The sequence below is a fragment of the Astatotilapia calliptera genome, chromosome 7, assembly GCF_900246225.1.
Source record: "Astatotilapia calliptera chromosome 7, fAstCal1.2, whole genome shotgun sequence".
Lineage (NCBI taxonomy): Eukaryota > Metazoa > Chordata > Actinopteri > Cichliformes > Cichlidae > Astatotilapia > Astatotilapia calliptera.
Window position 1 is genome coordinate 13,584,411 of NC_039308.1, and position 25,519 is coordinate 13,609,929.

The 25,519-nt window shown below is 38.8% G+C and overlaps 2 protein-coding genes across 7 annotated transcripts in view; one reads left to right on the top strand and one right to left on the bottom strand.

The window, feature by feature from the left end:
* The window catches only part of mast4 (microtubule associated serine/threonine kinase family member 4), a 95,234-nt gene extending 93,648 nt beyond the window's left edge, over positions 1–1,586 (bottom strand). For 5 of the 6 annotated variants that reach the window (XM_026173203.1, XM_026173201.1, XM_026173200.1 and 2 more), the window contains exon 1: positions 964–1,585. In XM_026173203.1, the coding sequence (XP_026028988.1) occupies positions 964–1,212 (249 nt within the window). In that variant the 5' untranslated portion in view covers positions 1,213–1,585. Of the gene's footprint in view, positions 1–963 lie in introns of all 6 variants that reach the window. The other variant, XM_026173202.1, reaches the window with a different exon arrangement.
* A 9,719-nt stretch (positions 1,587–11,305) lies between these two features.
* LOC113025463 (protein sidekick-1) lies at positions 11,306–24,881 on the top strand. The gene is made up of 16 exons (XM_026173212.1): positions 11,306–11,585; positions 11,719–11,772; positions 13,855–13,911; positions 14,034–14,145; positions 14,250–14,407; positions 14,524–14,669; positions 19,479–19,620; positions 19,725–19,813; positions 20,636–20,843; positions 20,924–21,109; positions 22,446–22,577; positions 22,685–22,846; positions 23,573–23,716; positions 23,805–23,886; positions 23,997–24,078; positions 24,235–24,881. The coding sequence occupies exons 1-16, from the start codon at positions 11,504–11,506 to the stop codon at positions 24,703–24,705; spliced, it is 2,307 nt and encodes a 768-aa protein (XP_026028997.1). The 5' UTR covers positions 11,306–11,503; the 3' UTR covers positions 24,706–24,881.
* The last annotated feature ends 638 nt before the right edge of the window (positions 24,882–25,519 follow it).

Sequence of the window (25,519 nt, forward strand, 5' to 3'; positions counted from 1 at the left end):
GTAAAGCCTTATATAAATTAAAAGGCTGATACATGTATTTTGTCTTCCTCATTTTTCTCATCTGTTTCCTGAATGAGCACCACTTGGGGTCACAACAGCAAGTCCCAGATTGTGCCATTTGTGTGTTAGCGTTACAGCATAGTCACAGAGCTAACAATGAAACAATTTACACACATTTGCTCTAAAATCACATTGCATTTTGCGATGAACCTGCCCTCTTTCATTTAATACATAACTTTTTCAAGTTTTGGATATAAGCCATACCCAACATTGTTTTGGTTTATAAAATAGGGGCAGATTTGGACTGGATGCAGTCCAAATGTCCATCCAGACAGTCTTTGTCTTTGAGGTTTGAGAAAACACCTCCAAAGCAGTGGGGAAGACTGACAGGCATTTAATTACAGATGATCTATTTATGCCTCTGAAAAAGGCAGGAGCTGCAGTAAAACAGAGCAGTGCGCATGTGCTGAGGAATGTATCTCGACTTGAAAACTTGTAAATTGAGTGGATGAAGACAACTGGGCACACAGCATGAATAATAGTTTAACTTTGCACTGACGTCATGACGGAGTGTAACCCAGCTCAAGCACAGCTGATCAACTGGTTCACAAATATTTTGACTGTAGGACCAAATGTAATGAGTTTACCTTCCTCAGGAGTGGTTGCTTTCTTGCTGGATGAGGGGGCAATTAATTGGATGTGTATATCAATGGAAATAACTTTTATTACGGACATTTTATTTGAATGTCTAACAAAAACGAGAATGAAAGTATCACATTTGAGAAGCTGGAATCAGTTACTATTTTGGTATTAGCTTTCGCTTTGAAAATTAAATGAATAACCGGTAACCAAAACAGTTGCCATCTAGTCTCTATGTGCTTATAATTAATTAATCGGGTAATCGTTTGGTTTTCTGCGTGTCTGAGTCGACCCTTGTTTTGTTTAGCAGATCACTGTGTTTACCTTTTCGTCTTCCTCTCCTTCCTCTTCGTCTTCTTCCCCATCTCCTGGGGTCTCCTTGTCAGATTCCACATTTCTGCCGTCCTCCACCTCGTTCACATTTTCAAAGTGCAAGCTGAGCCTGTCTTCGCCATCACCATAAACTTTAATGTCCAGAGCAGCCGTCATTTCTTCCCCCTCAGACAAGGTTTGGGAGCCCGACGACGACTGGCTCTCGCCGCTTTCAGACACCACAAACTCTTTCTTCTCCATTGCGTCGCCTTCTGCTACTTCAAAACAAAAGGTAGCAATTAATTAACCTGCAAGCACACCTGTCCGGTTCATTATGGTCAGGAGCCGCGAGCCCATTAAAGGATTAAAGGACACGGCTTTCTTTTTTCCTCTCTCTCTTCTGCTTCTCCTTGTTCGAGTAAAACCAAAGTCACGACGTTGTCGAAAGTTGGTGATATCGACTAAAACATTATTAGACCCTGTTTAACATCAGCGTTACCGCCAAGCAGACGTGTCCGCTTCGGTTAGAAGGAGCCTCTGTGGATTTTTACGCTCATGACTTCCAAATCAGCGCGTGCACATGCTGTCTGTCTTCCTATCGCACCAGTACAGCTTGTTGCCCAAAAACTAACCCCGCCCACAACGTGCGAGGGTTTACCAATCAGATCGCAGCAGCCGCCAAACTCTCTACAGATAGCTTTAACCAGCTTTAGATGCATTGGCGGTTCAAGAAGAAATTTGCGAGGGGGACCAGGGTGGGGCCACGGTTTTTTAATGGGACCACAGAAGAAAAAAAAGGGGGGGCAATAATTAATTTTTTAATATATTTAGTGAATTTATTTGGAGCACAAACGAAAATAACATGTAAAGATTAAACATAAAAATGAGTTGAACCAAGGGATTTCTAAATCTTTTACTAGATTACTAAACATAAATAAATCTTTGAACAAATTTTACTTTTTATTCAAGATATTTTTCTTTTTATGTAGTTATGTATTTATTTTGTTATATAGTTATTTTTTACAGCATGAAACTTAAATGTACACTCATATTTTCTGTTCAGTAGTGTCTCATCTTTTAGCATTGGCAGCGCAGTAGTATGTAACATTATAATAAAAGTATTCTTCATTACCGATTCATTGCAAAACAGTCCACAAATGCATTAATTTTGAAACCCTTGGCCTTTCTGGATTCAATGCCTAGCACCCCTATTGCTAAGACGCTCATCAGTAATGGTGGACAGGAGGCAGGTTTTTACTCATTTTAATGTAGAGAAACTCTGCTCACAAGTGACAGAAGTCACTGAGAGCGTAACAGCTATTTTGCACAGTCTAAAGAGCTCATCAAACAGCTTTTTTATGCATCAGTGAAACAGATCAATTCCACTATAACAGATAGCTTTTGAATCACACCTTTATATAAAATGTTGTGATGTAACAGCAAAAGGCAGACGTCACAGGACCCCTGCCAAATGTCCCCAAATAAATAAATACATAAATAAAATAAATATTAAAACACTTTCAAGACTATCCTTTTGTTATTTATTTGAAAAAAATGTATGATTTAGGAAGTTGGGATATATAATAATCTGGGTTTTTTTTTATCATGGTCAAATGATCTTGTATACTAGTCACCAGTAGTTAGAAATGGTGTATTTTTCAAAGTGATAGTCAATAAATATCTATCACTATCACAATGTCTCAGACTTTATAAACTTTATAAATCTGTTTATAAAAGAGCACATCAGAAGAACAGAAGATTAAGGGGTTTTTTTTCCCAAGAAACACATTAAAGTACATGTGTACTTGAGTGCATACACATTTTTCCCTTCATGAATAGCTCCATTGCCTCCTGCTCTTTCTGTTTGTTTTTTAACTCTCTTTTTGGGTCTTGTTTTGTTGTCCCTGTATGTGTGACTCATAGGTGTGGCACTTCCTTACCTGTCATTCCCACTCTTATTCATTCTTCAGATGTTTTGATATTCAGAGGTTTTTTCTCCTCTAGACATGCAAATTATAAAATAAGCATATTCCAGAATAGCATTTGTTGGCATTCAGATATCTGTGCTCACTGGCATGTTATACTGTTTTGAACTTTTGTAAAAATAAATAAATAAATAAACACCACATCCACACAAGTTACATGACATTCCACATCCAACATGTGGTGGCAGCAGATCAGGAGCAGGGCTTAACCAAACACAGGCCACTAGGGGGCCTACTTGAACAAATATTGTATATACTGTGTTTTAGGATTTTATACAGTGTACTATGTATTCATACTAAGAATTAGTCTTTCATTTCAAACATGCATTCAACATAGCAGAGGGAAAAGGCAACAAAATGACATGTTTCTTTCTCAAAGCTCCAAATTAAAATACAAACACACAGAAGAAACAAATATATTTGTAGCATTAATTCTTTAACCCTGTTTTTACTTTGCCCTTTATGACACACTCTATAACATTTAGGTTGCCTCACCCAAAGCAGCATTCTATTATCATGTAGTCAGAATCCAGCATAATTGTTATTCTATCCTAAAACCCTAAAACCTTTGATGGCTTTTTGAGGAAGTCAGGTCCAGACTAAAAGTCCTCACCCCATTGGTCAAAATCTCAACCAGACACACACACACACACACACACACACACACACACACACACACACACACACACTCGGACCGTGAGTCGTTTGGTACCGGGCCGCGAGAGTTGAGGCTCAGGTGTGAAATGTATAGTTTTCAGGGTTTTTATCGGTTTTCAGCGTTATTTTGTTATCGTTTTTATCGTTAACTCGGTTTTCCTGGGTCTTTTCACGTGTGTTGTGAATAAATCTTCTTTTTTTCAGTACCAGTACTAGTTTTATTTTGTTGTATTTATCCGCGACACCTTAAAGGCCGGTCCGTGAAAATATTGTCGGGCATAAACCGGTCCGTGGCGCAAAAAAGGTTGGAGACCGCTGACCTAAACACACTCAGCAGGGTGAAGAAGTGACAGAGCATAAATTTACACAGCATTTTGCCTTTATATTTTTATGTTTCGTTTTGGTTTTCCTCCTGGATATTATGGGTGTTTTTTTTTTAATCACAATCCACATAACAAAGACTTCCCTCCCCTTTTTAATGCTTATCTTCAATATTCCAACACAGCAGACTGAGTTTCATAAAGTAAACACACACATGAGTTTTGAGTCATGACTATGCGCCCAGTTAGACTTTTGTCTGGTGTTGATAGTCTGATATGTCAACAGAGACAGTGTTGACATTCAGGTCGAGCTGGTATAAATCAGCCCCAACAACATAATAAGCACTTTTACTGCCTCTGATCACATCTTATTGAGTTTTTCTGTCTTAGCACAGAATCAAGCCTTTGGTTGTGCAATAGCTTAACTATATATGCTTTGTATTAACCTGCAACTTGATTTTAATTTTAAACCTGCTTTAGGGCAGCATGGTGGTTTCCACTGCTGCTGACAACAAGAGGGTTTGAATCCAATAGTCAACTGAGGCCTTTTTGTATGGAGATTGTATGTTCTCCCTGTGGTTATGCAAGTTCTCTCCAGGTACTTTAGCTAAAGTGGCAATTCTAGATTGGCTTTAAGGGTGAATGTTTTCTTCGTTCCCATGTAATAGACCAGCAGCCTCTCCAGGATATACCCTGTCTTTCACCGTATCACAGCTGGGATAGCCCCTTCCATTTGTGCTTCATTGTCACCTAATGAATTGGTTGCAGTGGAAGTTCATACATTTGTGGTCACCAGAGGTTCAATATTATTGTTCATCCGCATCTTTTACACTTGATTTTGATTTAGTACTTGTTGTTCTTACTTTGTTTTGCCAAGCTACAAAGGTGTGGATATACCACACATTGTTCCTGCTAATGAACAAGCAGATCACGTGCCCTTGGAACACAGTGTACTGTGGGTTGCACCAGCCACGCTGTCAAAAAGTTTCCATTAATTCTCTTCTTTCTGTGGCTTCTGCTGCCAATCCTGTTGCTACTGATGACGATGACCCTTGAGCTTTATTTGGGAGTTTACAGCGTCATCAGGTTGTTCTGTTCTCAGTCAGTCGACCTAAAAGCAGCAAGTAATCCACTCATCGAAACTGGGGTGCAACACACCAAGACCTTGATTGGCCGCAGTCACGTGAGGTGGGCGTTTTGAACTACATTTCAAAGCAGTGTTTTGAAACATCGCCCCCTTATAAGCTTGATACAACATCCAAATATCAATATCAAGATTTCTATCCCTACTTGTTACTCTCGATGGATAGTTTTTTTTCATTGGTTTTGTTAGGATGATAGAGAAAGTTTGATTGGAGGAAATTCTCCTGTTTATCCTGGAGTTACAGGGAGTTGAGGTGTAGGTGTATCTTCTATTATTCTTTTATTTAAATTGTTTAGCCGGTGAGTTTTTTTTCTTAATAAGTGAGGCTTGGCATTTATTCTTTCTTTAAAACAATCTGGCAATAAACAATTTCAAACTCACCCAAAACAGTCTCTCCAAGTTATTCGCTTTAACCCTAGACCAATTTAGGATGTGATATCAGTACCAGGATCCCCGAGCCCTAATCCAGGATTAGTTGGGTTGGAACCTATTTAAGCTATCATGAGACACGAGACAGGGTACACCCTGGATAGGCAACCAAATTAAAGCTTAAAATATTTTTAAATTGTTTACTTGGAAAGCTATTTTATGTTAGTCGAAGGTATGTGTTTGTGTATTTAAGTGTGGTATTGTATGAGTAAGTGTATGTCGGCTGGAATGAAGCAAAGCGAGCATATCAGCATTCTCAGAACTCAGGTTCGGCCTGTGCTTTGTCACAACAGCATGCAGAAAACAGATGTTAAGATGGTGTACATTTCAATTATTAATGTTAGTAATAACTCGGTGTCCACCCCAAAGGCCCCAGTATACCCACTGCTTCTCTCTTTCCAGTCTTACATCTTTCTCCATCTCTGAGAATAAAAATGTCAGTTGAAAATATAGCAAATGTGTCTTTAGCTTGCAGACACATTTGATAAAATGGAAATTTAAAGCTCACATGTAAAGTTGTAGTTATTACATAAGCCTTTAAAAAAAAACAACTATAATTTTCATATAATTAAATTAAACCCTCTAGAGCTTTTGCTTTTTAAAAAGAAAAATTGTCTGTTAATACTATTGTGTGTGTTTATGTAGTATTGATTCAGATAATAGATAGTAGATATTAGATAATATTGTGGGCTTTGTGGTAAAACAAATATTCAGTTCATACTGGTGTAATAGCACTAGAAAAGAAAAACTAGCTGATAAATCTTGTGTGCCAAATTGCGTTGGAGTTTTTCTTTTCTTTTGTGGGTTTAACAGGACATTTTACATTTGATTGAAAACAAAAGTGTCTTGAGAGCAACTTCGATCTTTTAGCTTTCATCCCTTCCAAAAAAGCACCTCAAATAAAAAAATGAATCCAGGATGCGCTCATTCTCAAAATCTTCTCTGTACATGAATTTTTTTTTTTTATGCCTTGATGAGCATTGAAATAGAAGTTAACATACATAATGCTTTAAAATAAAAATTATTTCAATGTCACTCAATTTTAAAAGAACTTGGGTCCAAGTCACCAGTTTAAATTTAAGGTGTCGATGTTTTTTAGTAACGCTCTCTTAGTGTCTGCCTTCTCCCACTGGCTGTGGACTTGCAAGTAGTCATGATGGCTCATGTAACATGTGATTATAGATTGAACCTCAAGACCAACACAGCTCAGCTGATTACAGCCTTTCCACAAAGAAATCAAATCTACAGGAACTCGCAATAGAAATTACAGTGTGACTTATTTCTAGTCACGAGAGTCGAGTCAACTCTACTGAAGTGAGTCAGTTCCCTCCACTGTACTGCTGTCTGAACTTAGGGTTTTCCCCCGTCAACACTCGCTTTAACCTCTGGCTACAACAGCTTGGGACAGATGTCAATTAACCTGTGCGAATCCAACAGGCACGCAAACACATTTTATTTAAGGTAAAAATTACATTAAAAAAAAAGACAGAAAGGATGAAGCATCAGGGGTGTTTGTATCTCAGGAGGTAGAGCAGGTGTTCAATCCCCGGCTGCTCCAGTCTGCATGTCAAACATCCTCGGGCAAGACGCATCCATCGAAGTACAAATGTGTGTGAATGTGCGACGGAGAGCACTTACATAGTAAAAAAAAAAAAGAAAAAGAAAAAGTACTTGTATGAATGGGTGAATGAGGCGAGTTGCATAAAGTCCTTTGAGTTCTCAAATACAGTAGACACGCGCTATATAAGAACCACTCCATGTACAGTAGATTTTTACTGTTCAGTATTAGTCACAGTTAGGCTTTCTAAGAAACGCCACGTAAAAGGGAAACGCTGCAGAGCACTTTTGCTATGCACCGCTGCTACGTCAGTAAAATTTAAACACAACTTTATAGTGTTAAAGTATTTTTTTGTTCTTTCTGCTGTGTCTCTATTATAAAGTTTGTGCACACACAGTCTTACCACAGGAGGGTACTGTTTGCTAAAGAACAAGCCGCGATAGCAGAGAACATTAAATGCAAAGGCTCCTTTAGCTGTTTACCTGAGGGTATTATAGTTTGTATGTATGGAAATTAACGTGCTAAAAATTGTTGGAACCTGATCCTGATCGCTTTTGAATGTAAACTAATAGGAAAATACTAATGCAACTTTATTCTTCAAAAAAATGCACAAAGATTCATTCCTTGTCCCAGCCTATATTGGTTGTTGAACTGAAAGCATGGTTCCGTTATTTTCTTTCACTCGATATTAGTGAATATTAGGGAAATTAGATGTACAATGTACCTTCATTTGACCTGTAATGTTTATGCCATTGCTTCAAAAACTATATTTCAATCCTTCTGTACAATGAACAGCATTCAGCTATCATCCATGAGTATCAATACCAGTTTACTGAAAAGGTGACTATTGAATCCTGAGCCTGCTGGTAAAACACTAAAGATCTTAGATCAAAGCCAGACTCTGCGAGATGAACCCACATATGTAGCATTTCGACACTTGTAGGCCACAATAAGTTAGAGCATCGCTGATTCAAGGTGGTGATAAGAAACAGGTTAAGGTGGGGAAATTTACCGATGAGAAAAACATGGGTAGGCAGGCAGTGAGTTGTTTAGCGGAAATGAATTTCCTGTGGCTGGGATCTTTAAGTGTTCTCTTCTAATTTTAATCATCTCTTTTGATTCAGTAGGTTTCAGGGGCCTGTTTTGTCATCAGCTCTTTCTATGACTTTAAGAATCATTTGACATTTTTAGCTCGTGGCAGTTCAAAGCAGAAGGCAGAAGGCTTTCAGAGACAAAGGTTGTACAGAAAAACAGTAATAACCGTACCTCAGACTTTGCTCTGCAGCTGGTACAGAGTGTAATGTTAAGATAAAGATCACGATACACAACATTAATGACGTTCTTGGGGCCCAACTTAAGTCAGTGAGGTGTGAACAAAACTTCCTGTGTGCATACACTGCTGCACAGAAGGAGGAACATGCAGCAAAATGTACATTTGTGTGTTTGTCCGTCGTCTACGATAACACGCAGAGGTGACTGTACATAGTTAATGTTGTTTATTTCGATTTTTCGCATTACAACAGCCTGCTTTTGCCTCTCATATAACAGTTAGGCACAAAGTATTGTAGCCGAACACTATAAAATATTGGTTGAACAAATCTTCACCGGGTAAGACTGAACAAGGTATAGGATCCACATCGCAATTTTTAACTGACAAGATATTAGTTGGCAAAGTTTTTTCCACTAAATTTTACTTTTGATTTTTTCTTGTTATAGTTAGCCCGTAACTAAAGATACTATGTTTATCATTTTAAATAATTTAGAATTTAAAATCCATCCAAATCAATGAAATCTATAAATATGCAAATACATTATTATCGAACACAAGATGTTTTCTACTTTGCTAAAAAGTGTGCGATTCTTCTGCGAACGTCTGTATTACTTGAAATAGATAAGGATTTTTACTTAAGTGAAAAAAACTTCTTTTTTTTTACCAAACAATCATTGTCAATTCAACTCAACTCAATATAAAAAACCCTTTTCAGCCTCTTTTCATGTAATACCATCTGTCTGAGAGCACAGGGCTGTAAATGAGCTAGATTCTTTTATTCAGTAAAAGTTATAACCGAATATAAGTAATAATACAAATGTTTTAGCATGAAAATACACTGAGACTAGGTAAAGCAAAAATACACATTTTGCAGAATCCTATACAGTACATATACATTTCCCACCAGGGAGGAAAAGCACAAGAAAGGCTGCACTTTCTCAGACAGCTGCGTCAGGCCCAATTACCCCAAAAACCGCTCCACCATCGAAAGCCTTCTGACTTACTGCTGCATTCACAGAGCTTTACACTGCATTTATAAACCATATTCATTACATTATAATGCAACTAACATTGCTACCTCTATTTATATAACTGTATTTATTATAGTAGCAACCAGCATTCCTACCCCTTACTCAATGTGCAGTACTGCTGATCACATTGCACCTTATACTCCACTGATCACTCACTTGCTCCTTACATTGCACCTGCTCATTATGTGGCATATATTTTTATATATAACTTATACATATCTATCGTTTTTGTGTAGATACTTATGTTACTGCTCTTCTTCTTTTTTTTTATCTTCTTTTCCTATCCTAAAAGAATCTGAATGTAAATCTACATGTGTTTCATTGTTCTTGTAACAGTGACAATAAAGATCTATTCTATTCTATTCTAGTATGTGACTTGATTCTAATTATTGATTCATATATTCATTATTGTTTTTATAAATTAAATGTTGCAGCTGGAAGTGATTTTAATTACTTATACTATTGGGTAACTTTCTCTATAGTAAAATAGAATTATAGCAGATTCACATGTAAAAATCTGCAAAATAAGAAGTATTAGTATGGAAAACAAAGGACAACATTCACATCCAAAATCAAGCTGTAGGGCAGAGAGTAGAAGCAGAAAGCAGTGCAATACAGAAAAACTAAAACAGGAAAAGTATTAAGTTGCACTCTAAAGCAGGTTTCTATTAATGCTGTGATCCAGCTGCACTGTGTGAGATTAACAGCACTCTAGCTCTCTAGCTTTTCCTGTTCTGCCTTTTTGAAGCTTTTTATATTTTTGTGTGAGCTCCAAAGAGGAACAACGATGAGGTTTAACAGTCTGAACCTCCTGGGTTACGCATGCAAACACTCCCTGAACGGACTCCATCCTGTGGCTGGCAAATCAGTCTGTCATAAATCACTCATCAATCATATCCTAACTCTCAAACATCAGCACATTTTTCAGATGCACTACAGAAGCACTATATTAACCTCTTGTGTTAAAAACGCGTGCTAGAGAAGCTTAGAGGGTGTGAAGGTAAGGTAAATGGACTACTCATTCAGTTTTGGTAAAATTCTGATGGCACTGTAGATTATTGGAAAACAGGGCGATCTGAGTCACCACACGTCTCTCACAGAGCATGTGGCAGTTAACGCACAAAGGTTAGCTTGTTTACTCCTATGTCTTTTTATTTTCATTGTTCGTTTGTTTACTTCACCTAGATGTTTGAGCTTAACTGTGAACAGAATGAATGATCGTTTTTACAATAAGATGAAGCAGTTTTTAATTACGAACGTGACATTTCTTGTGACTCAAGCTTCAAACATGCTGTTTTTTTCCTCTTCCTTCATGTTCATGCTCATGTTTCCTTCCTTTAAAAACATGATTAAGATGTTATCTATCTGAGAAATGTCCACTTTTATATTTCAGATAAGGTGAAATGTGTGAATTTTTAAATTTTATTTATTTTAGTGACGCAATTTGTGCGTCACTAAGTGCCTTTTTGATTTTTGCTTTCTACTTCCCTCTAAACTCGTTTTGGTTAAAAACAGCACCGAAATATGATATAAAAATATTATAATATTTGTGTTTGTAGGCTATAAATGGCAGAAAGCAGTATTTCTATTTTCTTTTAATGGACTGTGTAGGTCTTTTCTTCAAAACTGTTCGTTTACTTCTGACTTCTGATTTAGAATTTTTATTTTAAAAAACATATTTTCCAGTCCTAGCGGATTGATTTGTAATTTTTCAGATCACACACAGTTCTTTGAAAGCATGAATAGAATTTGAATTTACAGCACACAAAGCCATCCCTGCTCTTCTTTTGAGTCACAGTCGCTTCTCTTGCTTTCTGTTGCCTCCTGCACTTCAGAGCGAAGCTGTTGTTTGAGCAGATACAACATCTTCGACTCAACAGTTCTATTTGTGGAAAGAAGAAGTACAAACAAGGCTGTTTCTGCATACTTCAGGGGACCTACCGTTTCTTGTCAGTCTATGAGTCCTATGAACTGTGTCACACACTGTGACCCCGCCCCTCCATGCTCAGTGTCAAAACTCCCCGACAATATTTCCTTCTCACACACGCTGGAGAGAGCAGCTACTGTGTGAATCATGATTGTGAATGGCAGAAGACTGTGGGTGTGAGGTTACGAAGACACCGTCTTGGTTTCAGTCTTTCAGACAGACCCGGGCAAAATGGCTGGTTGTAAAGTTCAGCTGGATTTTTCAGACTCTAGATGTTCTTCATGTGCAAGCCATCCATATTATATCATCCTGGGTAAGCGTCCTTTTTTTTTTTAAAAATCTGCCTTTCTACTTGATAAACTTCTTGTCTTGGTACAGCTCAATCTTTCTTGAAGGATTTAAATCCATGAACATCTCTGTGATAACTCCCGTTGTTCACATTCAAGGTCTGATTCTTGTTCACTACGCTACACTCTCCATGCATTCTCAAGTAACTCAAGGTAGGATTACCACAACATTTCTAATAATTCATTGTCTTATTACTGTTCATATATTGGTTAGCGCTGTGTGTACTGCAATTTTCCAGCATTCTGATTCATGTGAACTTGTGGAGCATTTGTCTCATTTGGCACAAGATGAAGAGTGAAGGACGGTAGTGGTAGTACTATATTTGCCCTACATTTGCACATTTAACCCAGAGTGTCACATGCCATTTATTTTAACCTTCATTCAGTCTAATACAACAACTCAGTCCAACAGAGTATTTCACTTCATCGATGAAATAACAACTTATAAATATGCTTTACACCACCATGATCACTAATGAAGAGAGCAGCAGTATGTCAGGCTCTGTTTACTGTACTGGACCCCACACCCTACATGTAAACTTCGCACTTCATCCTCCCTTTTAAATGATAACTATAGCAGAGCACTTGCATGTTGTTTTTAACTTCCATCATACAGTCATGTTAAAAAAAAGAAAGTGCACCTTCCGTCAGTTGTACTTGTCAGAACGTAACAATAATTAAAAAATAAAATCATAAATCGAAATCTTAGCTTAATATCAGAGTTTTCTGGGGCACAAAAACAGCTCTTTCTACCATCAGGGTAATGCTGAACGTGTAATCTGGTCTGGAGCATATTATATTTAGAGTTTAGGTTTGAAATCATCCAACTGTGCCACATTATCTCTGATTGTTTTATTTGCAACTTGTGTTTTAAGTGCAATGCAATTCTCTCTGCACGTGCAGCTTGTTAAGCTGTATTTTACTAAGATCGCACATGAAGCCCAGCTGTACAGTTACAGCAGTGCAAACGTCGCAGTCCCACTGGAGTTTGCATATTTAGATGAGATGCGCGTGCTTCAGTAACATCTATTAGATCATTGCTAAGGTCTGTTGTAATCTGTAAAATTAATTTCATTTAGATCTGTTGACCAACTAAAGCGAAGCCCCACGGTCTTTACTGTTTAAATGGACCCACTTAAAGGTTTCAGAGGTCTAATGCGCAGCCATTATAAATAAACAGCAGCGTAGAGAGCGCACTCAGCAAAAAAAGTGATTAACTTGAATTTAAATGTTTATTTAACACTCTAAATGCACTAAATCCCACAATTCAGCATCCTTAACATCCTGCCTAATTTGCACCAATATCGCATTGTCCTGTTATAGTTTTTTGTGTTCTTTATAGATTTTTACCAGCATGTTATCTTCATCATCTGAGATGTGTTTGATTGGAGTAGATGCCATTCATAGTGATCTTTTTGTGCGGTGCAAGAGTTAAATGAAATGTGCAACATCCCTTTTTATGAGAGCTGTACAGGCCCTGAAGCAGAAAACCTGGGTTATCAGAGAAACTTAATGATCTGCATTTTCATATCCATCATATCTGACGGAGGTTTTAGCTTTTATCAAACCAGCTGACGCAAAGAAAAGAGAGACTGTGTCGAAATTCCCCCATGGTATAACTCTCAGGTCTTAAACTGAGGTAAATGCAACTGGAGGTGAACAAAAAAATTACATGAAATGGAGAAACAATGTGTGAAAACATAACTACTGCTTACTGCTTCCATAGAAATGAAAGGGGATCATCACCAAGTGTGAGCACGTCTATAAAAGCAGATGTTTGGCGGTTTGCACAGTATTCTCGAGTCAAATGCAAGGTGATCTGTCGGACAGCTAAAGCTTGGCCCAACGTCAGTCATGCAGCAGCAGGGCGATGATCCCCAGGACGGCAGGAAATTTAGAGTGACTGAAAAAGAAAGGCTTAATGTGCTAAAACAACAATGTAAGAAGAGTGGACCAGAATTCCTTCGTAATGCATCGAGAGACTGATAAAGTCCCAAGCCAGGTGTACTTAAGGAAAGGAGGGAGTTTGTAATTAGTTGTCTTTGTTTGTCTGTCTGTCTGTAAGATATTGTTTTCAAATTTTGTGTGATGGTAGATGCCAATAACAGCTTACACTGCTTTAATTTTGCTGGGAAACAGGACCTGTAAAAATTGTATCATTAAAAAATCTACTTTTGTAACAATTTCTCATGAATTTACTAAATATTTTGTGTCACATACCATATTTATGTGCAGAGAAGTGCAAGGTAAACGAGATTTCTTCCAAATACGAGCATTGTGGACTTCACCCAGGTAAAGAAAACACATACTGGGTCATCCTGAGGTGACCCATAATCTTTGAAATCAGATTTGAGACAGGAAAACGGTTTTTTTCTTTCTTTCTTTATGGTGACTGTGCACTGCCTCTTTTACAGATGGAGTCCGTGATTTGGACTGTTTTACTAAATATCCATGGTCCAAATTAAGATGTATGTGGAAACCTGGAAAACACGCATCCAAAAATACACATATACTCGTAATACAACCGTAAGTAGTTTTGTTTTTCCCTTTTTACCTTACAACCACACGTTTTAAAAATGCATATGAAAATGTCCTTGTTTGTAATTAACATCTCTTGTTTCTTCTTCTAGACAAAAAAGAAACTATTGCAGAGTTTATAAAAACATCAATAAATCTCGTGAAGAGATCACCTTCTATAAAAACCACTATGTGACTATTCAGATTTTTGAAAACAGTGAGTCAAAAAATTGCACCAAGACAGATTTTCAAGGTTCACCGGAGAGCCTGCGTAAGTAAAAAAAAAAATATATATATATATATATAAATAAATAAAAATTTAAGGAGCAGCACTTTGTTTAAAATTTAAAAATTGATGAAATTTTGGGGATAATTTTCCTGTTTCAGAGCGATGTGACCCTCCAAATTATGTGAAATTCACACGGCACTCTGGGAAACTGGACATAAATGTGAGCTGGGATCAAAACGATGTCAAGCATATCATGTCTTACTCTGTCAGATACAAAGCACTGGGAAGCCTTCAATGGAATGAGGTCAGTTATTTACTAGGTAACGATTGATATCAAAGTTTGCATTATTGCAGAGCACTACTGTTAAAGACCAGAGGGTTATCCACACGCGTGCACAAAACATCAGGAAAAAAAGAAAGCTGCTGGTCTTTAGCTTGCCCAGCTTAAGTCATTGTTAACAAAAGACAGACATGCCCAATGTTCCCTCTAAGCTGCGCACTGCTGCCACAGTCTTTGCGCACAAAAAAATCTGCGTTGCGCACAAAAAGAATCTAACCTGAATTAAAATTAAAATTGAAACTAACAACTCTGTTTTGCAGTGTTAGTCAGAAAGTGACTGTCTGCTCCTGTATGGGATTAGAACGATGCTACCTTATCCCATAGTCCAGCCAATCACGCGATTTACATTCGTGTATACCGAGCTAATCAACGTCGTTGACAGGCTATGACAGCGTCCTTATGTGCCAACACCGGTGTTTTAGCTAGCAAAGCGGCGTGGCTGATGTGAAGCCACGTTAATGACAACGTGTAAAACCATTGGAGATGTGAGAAGGACCGACGGAGCAATTGATGGAAAAAGTGTGGACTTTATACCAGTTTTTAAATTGTGTTGATAGGCCACGTAAAACCAGAGTTATGATAAAAATATGCAATGTTTGGTTTTCTTCCTGAATACTGTCATTGTTTATATTTACTGCGGGAAGAAACGGTTAAATCGGCGTTTAAACATGGAAGCACTCTGCTTTTGAGCAAAACCAAAAAAAAAAAACAAAAAACCTCACCCTTTCCTATTGGTGGAAAAATGTACCATGTCGACCAATCAAAAATTATATGGCAACGTGGCATTTAGTTGTTTAGGAAGGGGGAAGTTTTAGGAGTGACAGCAGTGTTTTGAGATGTGAGAGATTTGCTACGTTTAGCGCAAATCTTGTGTAGTCAGTGTGTAGTGTTGTCAATAGTTTTGTTGTGTGTGTCAGAACAATGAGGCGACTGCTGAATGTTACAGGTGTTACAGGAGTGATACATCTCCTGTTGTCAGGCCTGCAGGTATCAGGCTTTTGTTCTCCTTTATCTCATAGTGGACAGAGATTATTTTTGGAGTGGCACAAATAGTTTGTGTGGCATCAAATTTGATGCAGAACAGCTGATTGTTCTGTAAATAGTTTGAAATGTTTGTTTAAAAAAAACGCCTTGGCTGCATTTTTAGGTAAACAGCTGCAAAAAACTTTGTTGTTTGCAAAACTCAGTAACTTTTTTGGAGAAGTAACTATATAATTATTTGCCCAACATTGGTCTTTATATACTGTGTTTTGCAGACAGAGAGTTACAGGACTCTCTCCCAGACCACAGACTCATAATACAAGTCAGAGCTTTATAATAAATAAATAAATAAAGTTGTGTTTTCAAAATTGGAGTTCAAGTTATTTTTACTTCCAATAGTGTTAACATACTACACAGGTCAGGAACAAGATTCTTTAAAATTTTCATTGTAAGTGGGCTAAAGCAGTTAATTAAAAGTAGTCTAACATAAATGTAAACGCTGTAATTTGATTATTTTAATAAACCATGTAACTTGGATGGATTAGATGCCGGCGTGACCACAGTGCACACGTCTGCTGTTGCTCACAGTGGTCCAAGGGATCGCTCAGGGAGTTTGTGCGTTCGCTCAGACACATGAAAACTTAGAGGGAGCATTGGACATGCCCTAAAAAAACCAGAGACATCAGAGACAACTATAAATCCCCATGAGCAAAAATAACCGCATCTTTATCGACTATAGTCAACTGTGGCCTTGTATGTGTTGAGTATGTTGGTTTTGCCCATGAAAATCTTCTCTCCCAATGTCCATGCAAAAAGGGTTATTTTGTGACCAAACACATCCACACTGGCTGATTGCAGGCTATTGTGTCTGTGCATGGTTCCTCCACATGCTGACGAATCATATTGTTAAATTGCCAGTATATCTTGTTTCTACACACTCAACCACGTTTGGAGATGTAAACCACTTTGACCTCAGGACTAAGTCCATGGCATGAATGGACCTGTTCTTGGTCCTCTTCTTTCAAGGGCTTCTGCTGCCTGAGGTATTCACTCAGCATATAAACAGTTGTTGCCATCTTTTAGATGTGGATCTTTGTTATTTCATCTTGGATAGCAGTTCTGAGACTCAATAGTCCTTCTCTGTCTTCCTGTACTTAATATATAGTCTCAGGGTGCTGGATTTGAGATTAAACCCTTGATGCAAGGCAAGTCCCTTCTTTTTTGATATCAATGGCTTCTTCCTCCTTTGGTGAGCATACTATCCCAGCAGGCTATCTGATGACTGGCAGGCATAATTGTTGATTGCCCAGATAGTCTTCGGACTTATTCTCTGCAGGTGTGCGACAATATGCAGCTTTCCTGGCAGCTTTACAAGTTGGTTGTGGGATTTCAAGGTTCTTATAGCTATCCTCAATGTCTTTGTTGCCTTTCGACTACACTTTTCTTGTTTGAATGACATTCCTATGTCATTATTGTAGGTCCTAGTAGTGTGGATCAGTGAAGTATCTTGTTCACTCCTGGTATACAGCTCGATGCCATCCATGTACAGGAAGTGGCTAAAGTTTGCTTCATACGATAGTTGGCATCTGTAGCCAACTACTCTATCTTGTTAATGATGTGATTGAAGGGGTTCAAGCATATGCAGAACAGCACTGGAGACAGAGCATCTCCTTGGTAAATCACACACTTTGAAGCGCCTTGAGGCGACTTTTGTTGTGATTTGGCGCTATATAAATAAAATTGAATTGAATTGAATTGAACTTTGTTCACTGAATTCCTCTTAGGGTCCTGTTGGTCTTGTATAGTTCCAGCCAGTAAGTCGTAATCTTTCTTGTAGTCAATCCAGGCAGTGCACAAGGTGGTCACTCTGGTCTTCCAGGCTCAAGTGACTGGTCTGTCCAACCACAGGCTGCTGTTTCGTTCTGAAGTTGCTGCCAATTCCTTTCTAGGCCCCACCCATGTATTGAGCCATGTTTCTGCTCATCTTTGCCATTACAATGATGGACAAGTTTGTGTGAGCTTGGAGGTTGCCAGAAGAAATGTACTTGTTTGATTGCATTGTGCCATAGGAAAAGTGGTGGCGGAGTCGGGATCGTGGTGTGAGGATGGGTTTTGTGTGCGTGTATACATATAACAACCAGCAGAAATGACACAGACCTACACACATACAACAAGACTGTTGATTTGTGTATCTATGTTTTTGCATAATTTTCTCGTGCAGGTGTTGTTTGTATTTGTGGGTTTTTTCCTTACAGGTGGAGCAGTTGATGAGCCATTGTGGGGGGTTTTGGTCTTTTTTCCCCCCCTGCCTGTCAGCTTTGACATTGCAATATTTCACATGTAGTGTGAATAATGATAGAAATAATAATAATAAGAGTTGGCTCAAGAGTTGGGAGTTCGCCTTGTAATCGGAAGGTTGCCGGTTCGAGCCCCGGCTCGGACAGTCTCGGTCGTTGTGTCCTTGGGCAAGACACTTCACCCGTTGCCTACTGGTGGTGGTCAGAGGGCCCGGTGGCGCCAGTATTTGGCAGCCTCACCTCTGTCGGTGGCTGTGGCTACAACGTAGCTTGCCATCACCAGTGTGTGAATGGGTGGATGACTGAATGTGTAAAGCGCTTTGGGGTCCTTAGGGACTAGTAAAGCGCTATACAAATACATCATTTACCATTTACCATAACAGAAGCAAATGAATAAATAGATAAAATTTAATTTAGAAAATCACAAGCCTACAGATATTTTATAGAGCTTGACTTGAAAAAGAAAATATGGCACAGCAGTGCATTCAGAGGTCAGTCTGCCTGGCTAAGACAGGCAGTTTTTTTTTTACTTTTAACATCTTGTACATAACTACTGTTTTCTTCTACTTTGAAAATCTAACACACACCATGCCTGTCTTTGTATTTGCTCTTCGGGTCTTTTCACCATTGACAGTTTTCCATCACTATACTGTATTAGAGTGAAAGAGGCATTCAAAAGCAGGTTTGAAATGTAAACAACATCTGAAATAGCTGAATCTTAGATTTGCCTTTAAAGTGCAGCATGATCTGAGCTGGACTTTTATGATTTCGAAACACTGGTGCTTTCCTTTCCGATGCAGTATTATCCATAATAAAGGATTAAAAAAACAAAACAAACATTGATAGACAGCAACTCTCATAGACAGACACATTTATCTGAGGGAGACAAAAAGTAGCCTACGTCTAAAGGTCTACGTAAAGATCTCCGTGAAATGAGTCAGAGCTTACCAACTGACGTTAACTGCCCACACTTTAGTCATGTAACAGTTAAAGTTGCCAGATGATGAGATTATGTCTAACTGAAAGTCAAATTTCTCTGAAATATGGTCTCAGAAGCTTGAAAAGAAAATCGACTACCATGAGCTGGGTGATTTTTGCTTTGCAACATTCGCTCTGATTGTATTTCTCTTCCAGTCTAATTTTAAATCACAGCAGCTTTTATATCAATTTCTGCTAAAGAAAACGATCCATTTTAAATCCAGCCTGAATCCTTACTCACACTCTGGAAAGTACACGGTGAACATTAGGTATATTAAGGAATTCATTCAGGTAATATACAAATTACCTGAATTACTTGTAACTGCAGGCGTACTTGTTTTTCCAAACTTTAGTTCTTAACCTCTTTCTGGAGGCATTCTGATCGGCTCTCTGTGACTTTGTCGGCTTGCATTTTTGCTCTGAACCAGTTTCTTCCACTATACTCTACAAAAAACAAAACAGATGTTTATTTCGGATACTTCCCTAACGCACACACTGATTTCTGTGCTGCTTGCAGTCACCTGGAATGTCCCAGAATAAAACTACATGCAGAGTGGAGAATCTAAACTCCTCAGTGGCCTACGCTCTACAGATACACTGCATCACCAATACTAAATGTACACAGTGCCCATGGAGTGAAGCTTACACTGTGCCATCAGGTTAGTGTTTGCTTTCTACTTTGTTTTTCTCCTAAAACCGGATAAAGGATTACCTGCTTATGTTCGAAGTAAAAAACCAAAAACAACCCAGTTTGCTCTTTCAGAGGTGACATCACAGCCGGTCATCGTCAACTTTAAAGAAACTGACGTCGCCAATGAAAAGGGTACTCGCCTTGTTTCAATAACCTGGAAGGTAATTTTTCTTCAAAAACATCTTCTGAGAACATGCTATTAAACAAAAAGCAGAATGTAGAAAACACTCAGCAGCCACTTCATTAGGTACACCTGTTTTAATGTTTGCTCGCAAAAAATGTCGAATGTGACAATCGCATGGAGCAGCAGTTCTCTGGGATAAAATGCCTTGTTGATGTCAGAGGGGAATGTCCAGGATCCTCTGAGTAGATTGTAAAGCAGCTGTAACTGAAATGCTCAGTTGTTACAACCACGGTATGCAGAAGAGCTCTTCTGTGAGGCTTGAAGCAGTTGTGCTAGCAGAGGACACCGGGTGATATTTCTGTCAGCTGGAAACAGGAACCTGAAGCTACAGTTCACACAGGTTCAACAGAAGATTGGACAAATGCTGCCTGGTCTGATGAATTTCAATTTCTGCTGTGATGTCACAATTTGCTGTAAGCAACATGAAGGCATGGGACCATCCTGCCTTGTATAGATGTTTCAGGCTGCTGGTGGTGTAATAGGGTGGGGAATATTTTCTTGGCAGGCTTTCGGCTCTTAATGGTTTCTGGAACATGATCTCAAACCAGACCTCAATCCAATAGAGCATCTTTGGGATGCACAGCCAACAAATCTGCAGTAACTGTGTGATGATGTCATTTCGACATGGACTAGAATCTCTGAGGTGTGGTTCCAGCACCTTGTCGAATCTGTGCCATGAAACATTAAGGTAGCTTTGAAGGCAAAGGGTGGGCCAACCCGATACTAGTAGCTGGTGAATGTAAATGCAGCGATTAGTCATAGCTGCTTGTTTTGATAATAAACTGTTTTTGATCGTTAGGTTTCTGCCAGAGACCTGCATGATGGCTACATCGTGACCATTGGGAAAGAGTCAGGAGAGGCCCCAATTGAGCGGATCGACACCATTCAGCCCAGCATCACACTGATTCTCTCCTACTCAGCCTATAGTGTGAGCATCCAGTCTTTCAACAACGTCAGCATCTCTCCAGCTGTGAGCCATATAATACCCCTCCGCGAAGACATGGACAGTCAGTACTCATTTCCATCCTTACAGCTCTCTTAAAGGTGTCGTTTTCACCACAGATCTGAACAAAGTATACATCCACAGGTATGGGAGATGATGAGCTGAACGTGACAGTCCACAATAACATATCCTTCAAAATCTACTGGAAAGACTTCCTTCTCAAAAAATACGTGTGCTATTGTGCGGAGTGGAGGGAAGAGAAGACTAAAACAGCGTACAAGTCCTTTTACCTTAAAGGCAAAAACTACTATACTTTCTCTCTTTTAAAAGGTATGTTAATATTATGAGTTTTTGGTCAGCACCGTTTAAATGCAATTTGATTTGACTTGCCTAAATGATTTTATACACAATACTGGATTGATATTGGACAGCAGAGATCACTGCATGTTGTCAGATTTAGCTGGGAAAAACACTTTGGATATGGCTAGGGAAAACTTTTAATTCAGTTAAAGTTAATTGTAAGTATGCAACTATGGCCCAAATGTTTCAAGCATATGTTTCTTTATAAAACGTGGATACTACTTCCATAACATTGTCCACTGATTTGTGGACTTGAGTTTAAAGCTTCTGTGTTAGAAAATGTACTGTCCCAATCTGTATTTATTTACTTATTCTAGAGCTAGAAAAACTGATTAGGTACTCGCATAGATACCTGGTATGGCTGTAGATGTATGTGTCTCCTCCTGCAGATACCTGTTAATTAGAGCTATGCGTAAATAAAATAATACTAGAGCTTGGAACTTGAACACTGAAATAAGCGTTTGTGTAAGTGCTAAATCAGCTTCAAAACCAAACCTGTCAGAAGTCCATTGCAGAGGTCTGTGCAACTGACTAACGTTCCTTAAGTGGCTTAGTGGAAGTTACTGTTAGCTTTCAAGTCACTGCTGATTTTTTTTTCCTGTGTTCAGCCCAATCAACAAAAGCTAATCTGCTGACTTTACAAGTTGATTGTGCAAGATTAGTCATTCTGTTTTGTTTGTCTGCCCTTAAAAAAATAAATATCAGCTAATATAATGGATTGGATTTATATAGCGCTTTTCAAGGCACCCAAAGTGCTTTTACAATGCCACTATTCATTCACTCTCGCATTCACACACTGGTGGAGGCAAGCTACGGTTGTAGCCACAGCTGCCCTGGGGCAGACTGACAGAAGTTAGGCTGCCATATCGCGCCATCGACCCCCCCCGGCCAACACCAGTAGGGTAAAGTGTCTTGCCCAAGGACACAATGACCAGGACAGAGAGCCCGGGGATCGAACCGGCGACCTTCCGGTTACAGATATGCTTCCCAACCCCCTGAGCCACGGTCGCCCCCATATATTGGAATGCTGGATTTTTAAATCACCACATGCCAGTACAGATTACAATCTGTGTCTATACTTTGGACCCATACAATGGATGTATGCCGCTTGCTGACCAGCTTGGAAGCCAAATTTGGCACTCCACCCCAAACCTGGCTCCAAAACACTAACATGGTGGAAACTTGAAAAGATATATATATATATCTACTTGCTTGTGAACACTTGAGTTGCTTTGCAAATGTAATACATATATTTCGTTTTCTTCCAGCGATCAATCATAATTCATTTGATATCTCAAATATCCAGAACCCTTGAAGCCTTACAAGAGATACACCGTCAGTCTGCACGTGCGACCGAATAAGGACACCTGCAACATGAAGCATCTTAACAACAGCGAAGGAACGTTTGCAAGCACAAAGTTTTATTTCATGGAAGGCAGTAAGGCACAGGCACTCTTCTCCAAAACAAGCAGACACACATACATTACAAGTCACCAACAAAACACTCTGACCTCTTGAAACTGCTTTCCCGTGTCATTCTTAAAGCTCCTGTGAGTGGTCCCGCAAACATCAGCAGTTACAATTTGACACAGAATTCAATGGTGCTGCAGTGGTCATCCATCCCAGAAGAAGACACCAGAGGCTTCCTACTGGGTTACACAATCCACTACACTGAGAACCACCTGAGGGGAACAGAATCTGAGAACAGTAAGACACCTCCACTTACTCCATAAGCTTATTCATAAACTGCTGAATTTTGTTGAATATAATAATAGCACTGGCATCACATCCACTGGTTGCTCTACAGCACATGCATCATCCTCACTGAATTTCCTGTTTGTCAGCTACTTTGTTTACTCTTCTCAGTTTTCCTGAAGTTAATGAATGCTGTAATCACACTGCAGTTTTTAGTCTTGATTTTAATGACCTCATACACTACTTGATGTAGCTATGACATCATAACCTAATTAACTCTCTGGATAGGACTAGTTTGTCAAGATGGCTGAGCAACCTAAAGATAATCTACTATCAAATGTTACTGTTACATTATTTCTTTCAAAAGTCTTCCACTCACGTATTAAAATACTCCAAAATCATTTGACAGGAAAGCCATTCTAACACCGCTGCTGCTATTTCAGCAAGTGAATATGCTCATGATGACAATATTTTCATATGATAATACTAACATACTCATAAAGACAACACTAACATGTTCACCATGACACTGCTAATATGCTATGCTCATAATGATAATGCTAATATGTTCATAACGTCAATGCTAACATGTTCACAATGCTAACGCTAACATGCTTATAATGTCACTGCTAACATGCGCATAATGACGATGCTAACATGCTTGTAATGTCAATGCTAACATGCTCTTAAAGACAATGCTAACATGCTAATTATGACAAAAACTCATTTTGATTGCAGACATTACAGTGGATCCAAATGTTAACAAGTATGAACTAAAGGATCTTACAAGTGGCACAACATACCAAGTCCAGATATCAGGTTTCACCTCTAAAGGAACAGGAAAACGAAGTGAACCCAACTTTTTTACAACGACTCAAGAAGGTCAGTCAAGTAATATTTCAACCATCAACTGTACATATAATTAAATTTCTAATTTTTTATTTGTGCCTTTATTTATTTATTTGCACAGGAAGTTTTAAATTCACTAGTATTATTGCAGCCATTGCAGTTTTGGCTGCTGGACTGATATTTGGACCACCAATAATAAAAAGGTACAACTTGTCAACCAATAGCTGGAACAGGATTCCACCAAAGTCGCTAATTAGCTATGTCTACCACTGTGCACAAGCTTTACCTTAACCATTCCTTTAATGCTTTTTAGAGCAAAAGTTGTCCTCTGGCCAAGCATACCTAATCCTGGAAAGAGCAATACAATGCAGAAAATAGACAGGCCCTGTGAACTGGTAAGTGTCAGCTGTGACAAAGCACACAGTTTTAATGTTGTGGAAACCTAAAACAACCTGAAACTTATTTTAGGGGACTGCTATTATAGTCCCAGTGCATCAGATGAAATATGTTGTATAAAATTAAATACATCAGTGTGTCATTTGGTTACATAGGAACTCCTTGAGGTAATCAATACTCTGAAGGCTGAAGAATGGGAAACAAAAAGTCTCCATATAATTGAGAAAGAAGCTGTCGCCCCTGCCACGATATTGCCAGCAATGCTACCGCTTCTTTGTGGCTTAGACAAACGGGGAGATTCACCAGGAATTACTTGTAACTGGATCCAAACAGAGACAGATGATGCAACTGGCAATACATCTCCCAACAATACTACAGACACATTGTTGGAAACCCAGCAGACAGACCTACAAAGTTTTCCTTTTCCCTTTCCAAGTGGCTATACCACGATGGAAATGTTTCAGCACGTAATGCCACAGAGCATCACTGCCGTTACTCAAGACATGGAAAGTGACCCAGAGGACGCAGACCTGACTGTATTCAATCCTAAGCCAGGACTGGACTATGTAAGACAATTTAGCACCAGTCCAGTCTCGGACAATGACCACTTGTCCACTATTTTGTGATGAAGGTCAAACTGCAGAGCATAAAGAGGAAAAATCACTATGTGAACAACTTAGTCTAAAAGGCCAAAGTAAGAACTGCTGCCCCTGACTGTTTCTGCTGTGACTTATGAAGAACAACAATTCAGTTTACCAACAACATGGATTCATTTGGCTAATAAAATCAGCAGAATTACCAAGACAGTGTTTACATCACATTTATGTAAAAAACTTAACCAAAAGAATGGCATGCCAGTTGTTAGAATTGGAGTAAAAAGACAAAACATCCTCCCAAAAAGTGCACTTAACCATTACTCCGGTCAATGAATTAGCTATTAATATACTGCTGCATGGGCTGAGCTGAAGTTACATGGTAAGGTTCTAAAAACTGAGCTTTAAAATGATTAGCGGCAATAAAAAACAGAGAGAGTCCGACAGTGATTACTGACTGTTTTTAGGGGCTTGTTGAGATTAAATATAACAAGATACAAAGCATTAAAACATGTAAAAAACACAAAGGCCTTATTAAACGCAGAGTCGTTTGGGCCCGGAAGCAGGATTCATGACGTCATCACTTAAAGACCGAATAGAGGTAGTTGTGCAAAATCTTGTGGCCTTAAGTCATGGGGAAAAAAGGCACCATTCACCAGTTTAACACACAAAAACATTTTCAAACTTTTTGAAGGCTGTTCATTGTCAGCTGGTCTGAAATGTTCAATCAGTGGCTGTTCTCATAATGAAGACCTTACTTTACGTCACCCTTTTGCAGAAAGCCTAAACAAAGCTTAGCAGTCTACAACCATAAGGTGTTACTTGAAATGCTTGTCTTAGCCATGCC

What these genes read in the sequence shown, in the direction of transcription:
- LOC113025463 (XM_026173212.1), top strand. Translation starts at nt 11,504, where the DNA reads ATGGCTGGTTGTAAAGTTCAGCTGGATTTTTCAGACTCTAGATGTTCT. An exon ending in TTGTTTCAATAACCTGGAAG is followed by an intron (nt 19,814 to 20,635) that starts GTAATTTTTCTT and finishes TTTGATCGTTAG; the next exon opens with GTTTCTGCCAGAGACCTGCA. An exon ending in TACTTTCTCTCTTTTAAAAG is followed by an intron (nt 21,110 to 22,445) that starts GTATGTTAATAT and finishes TCAAATATCCAG; the next exon opens with AACCCTTGAAGCCTTACAAG.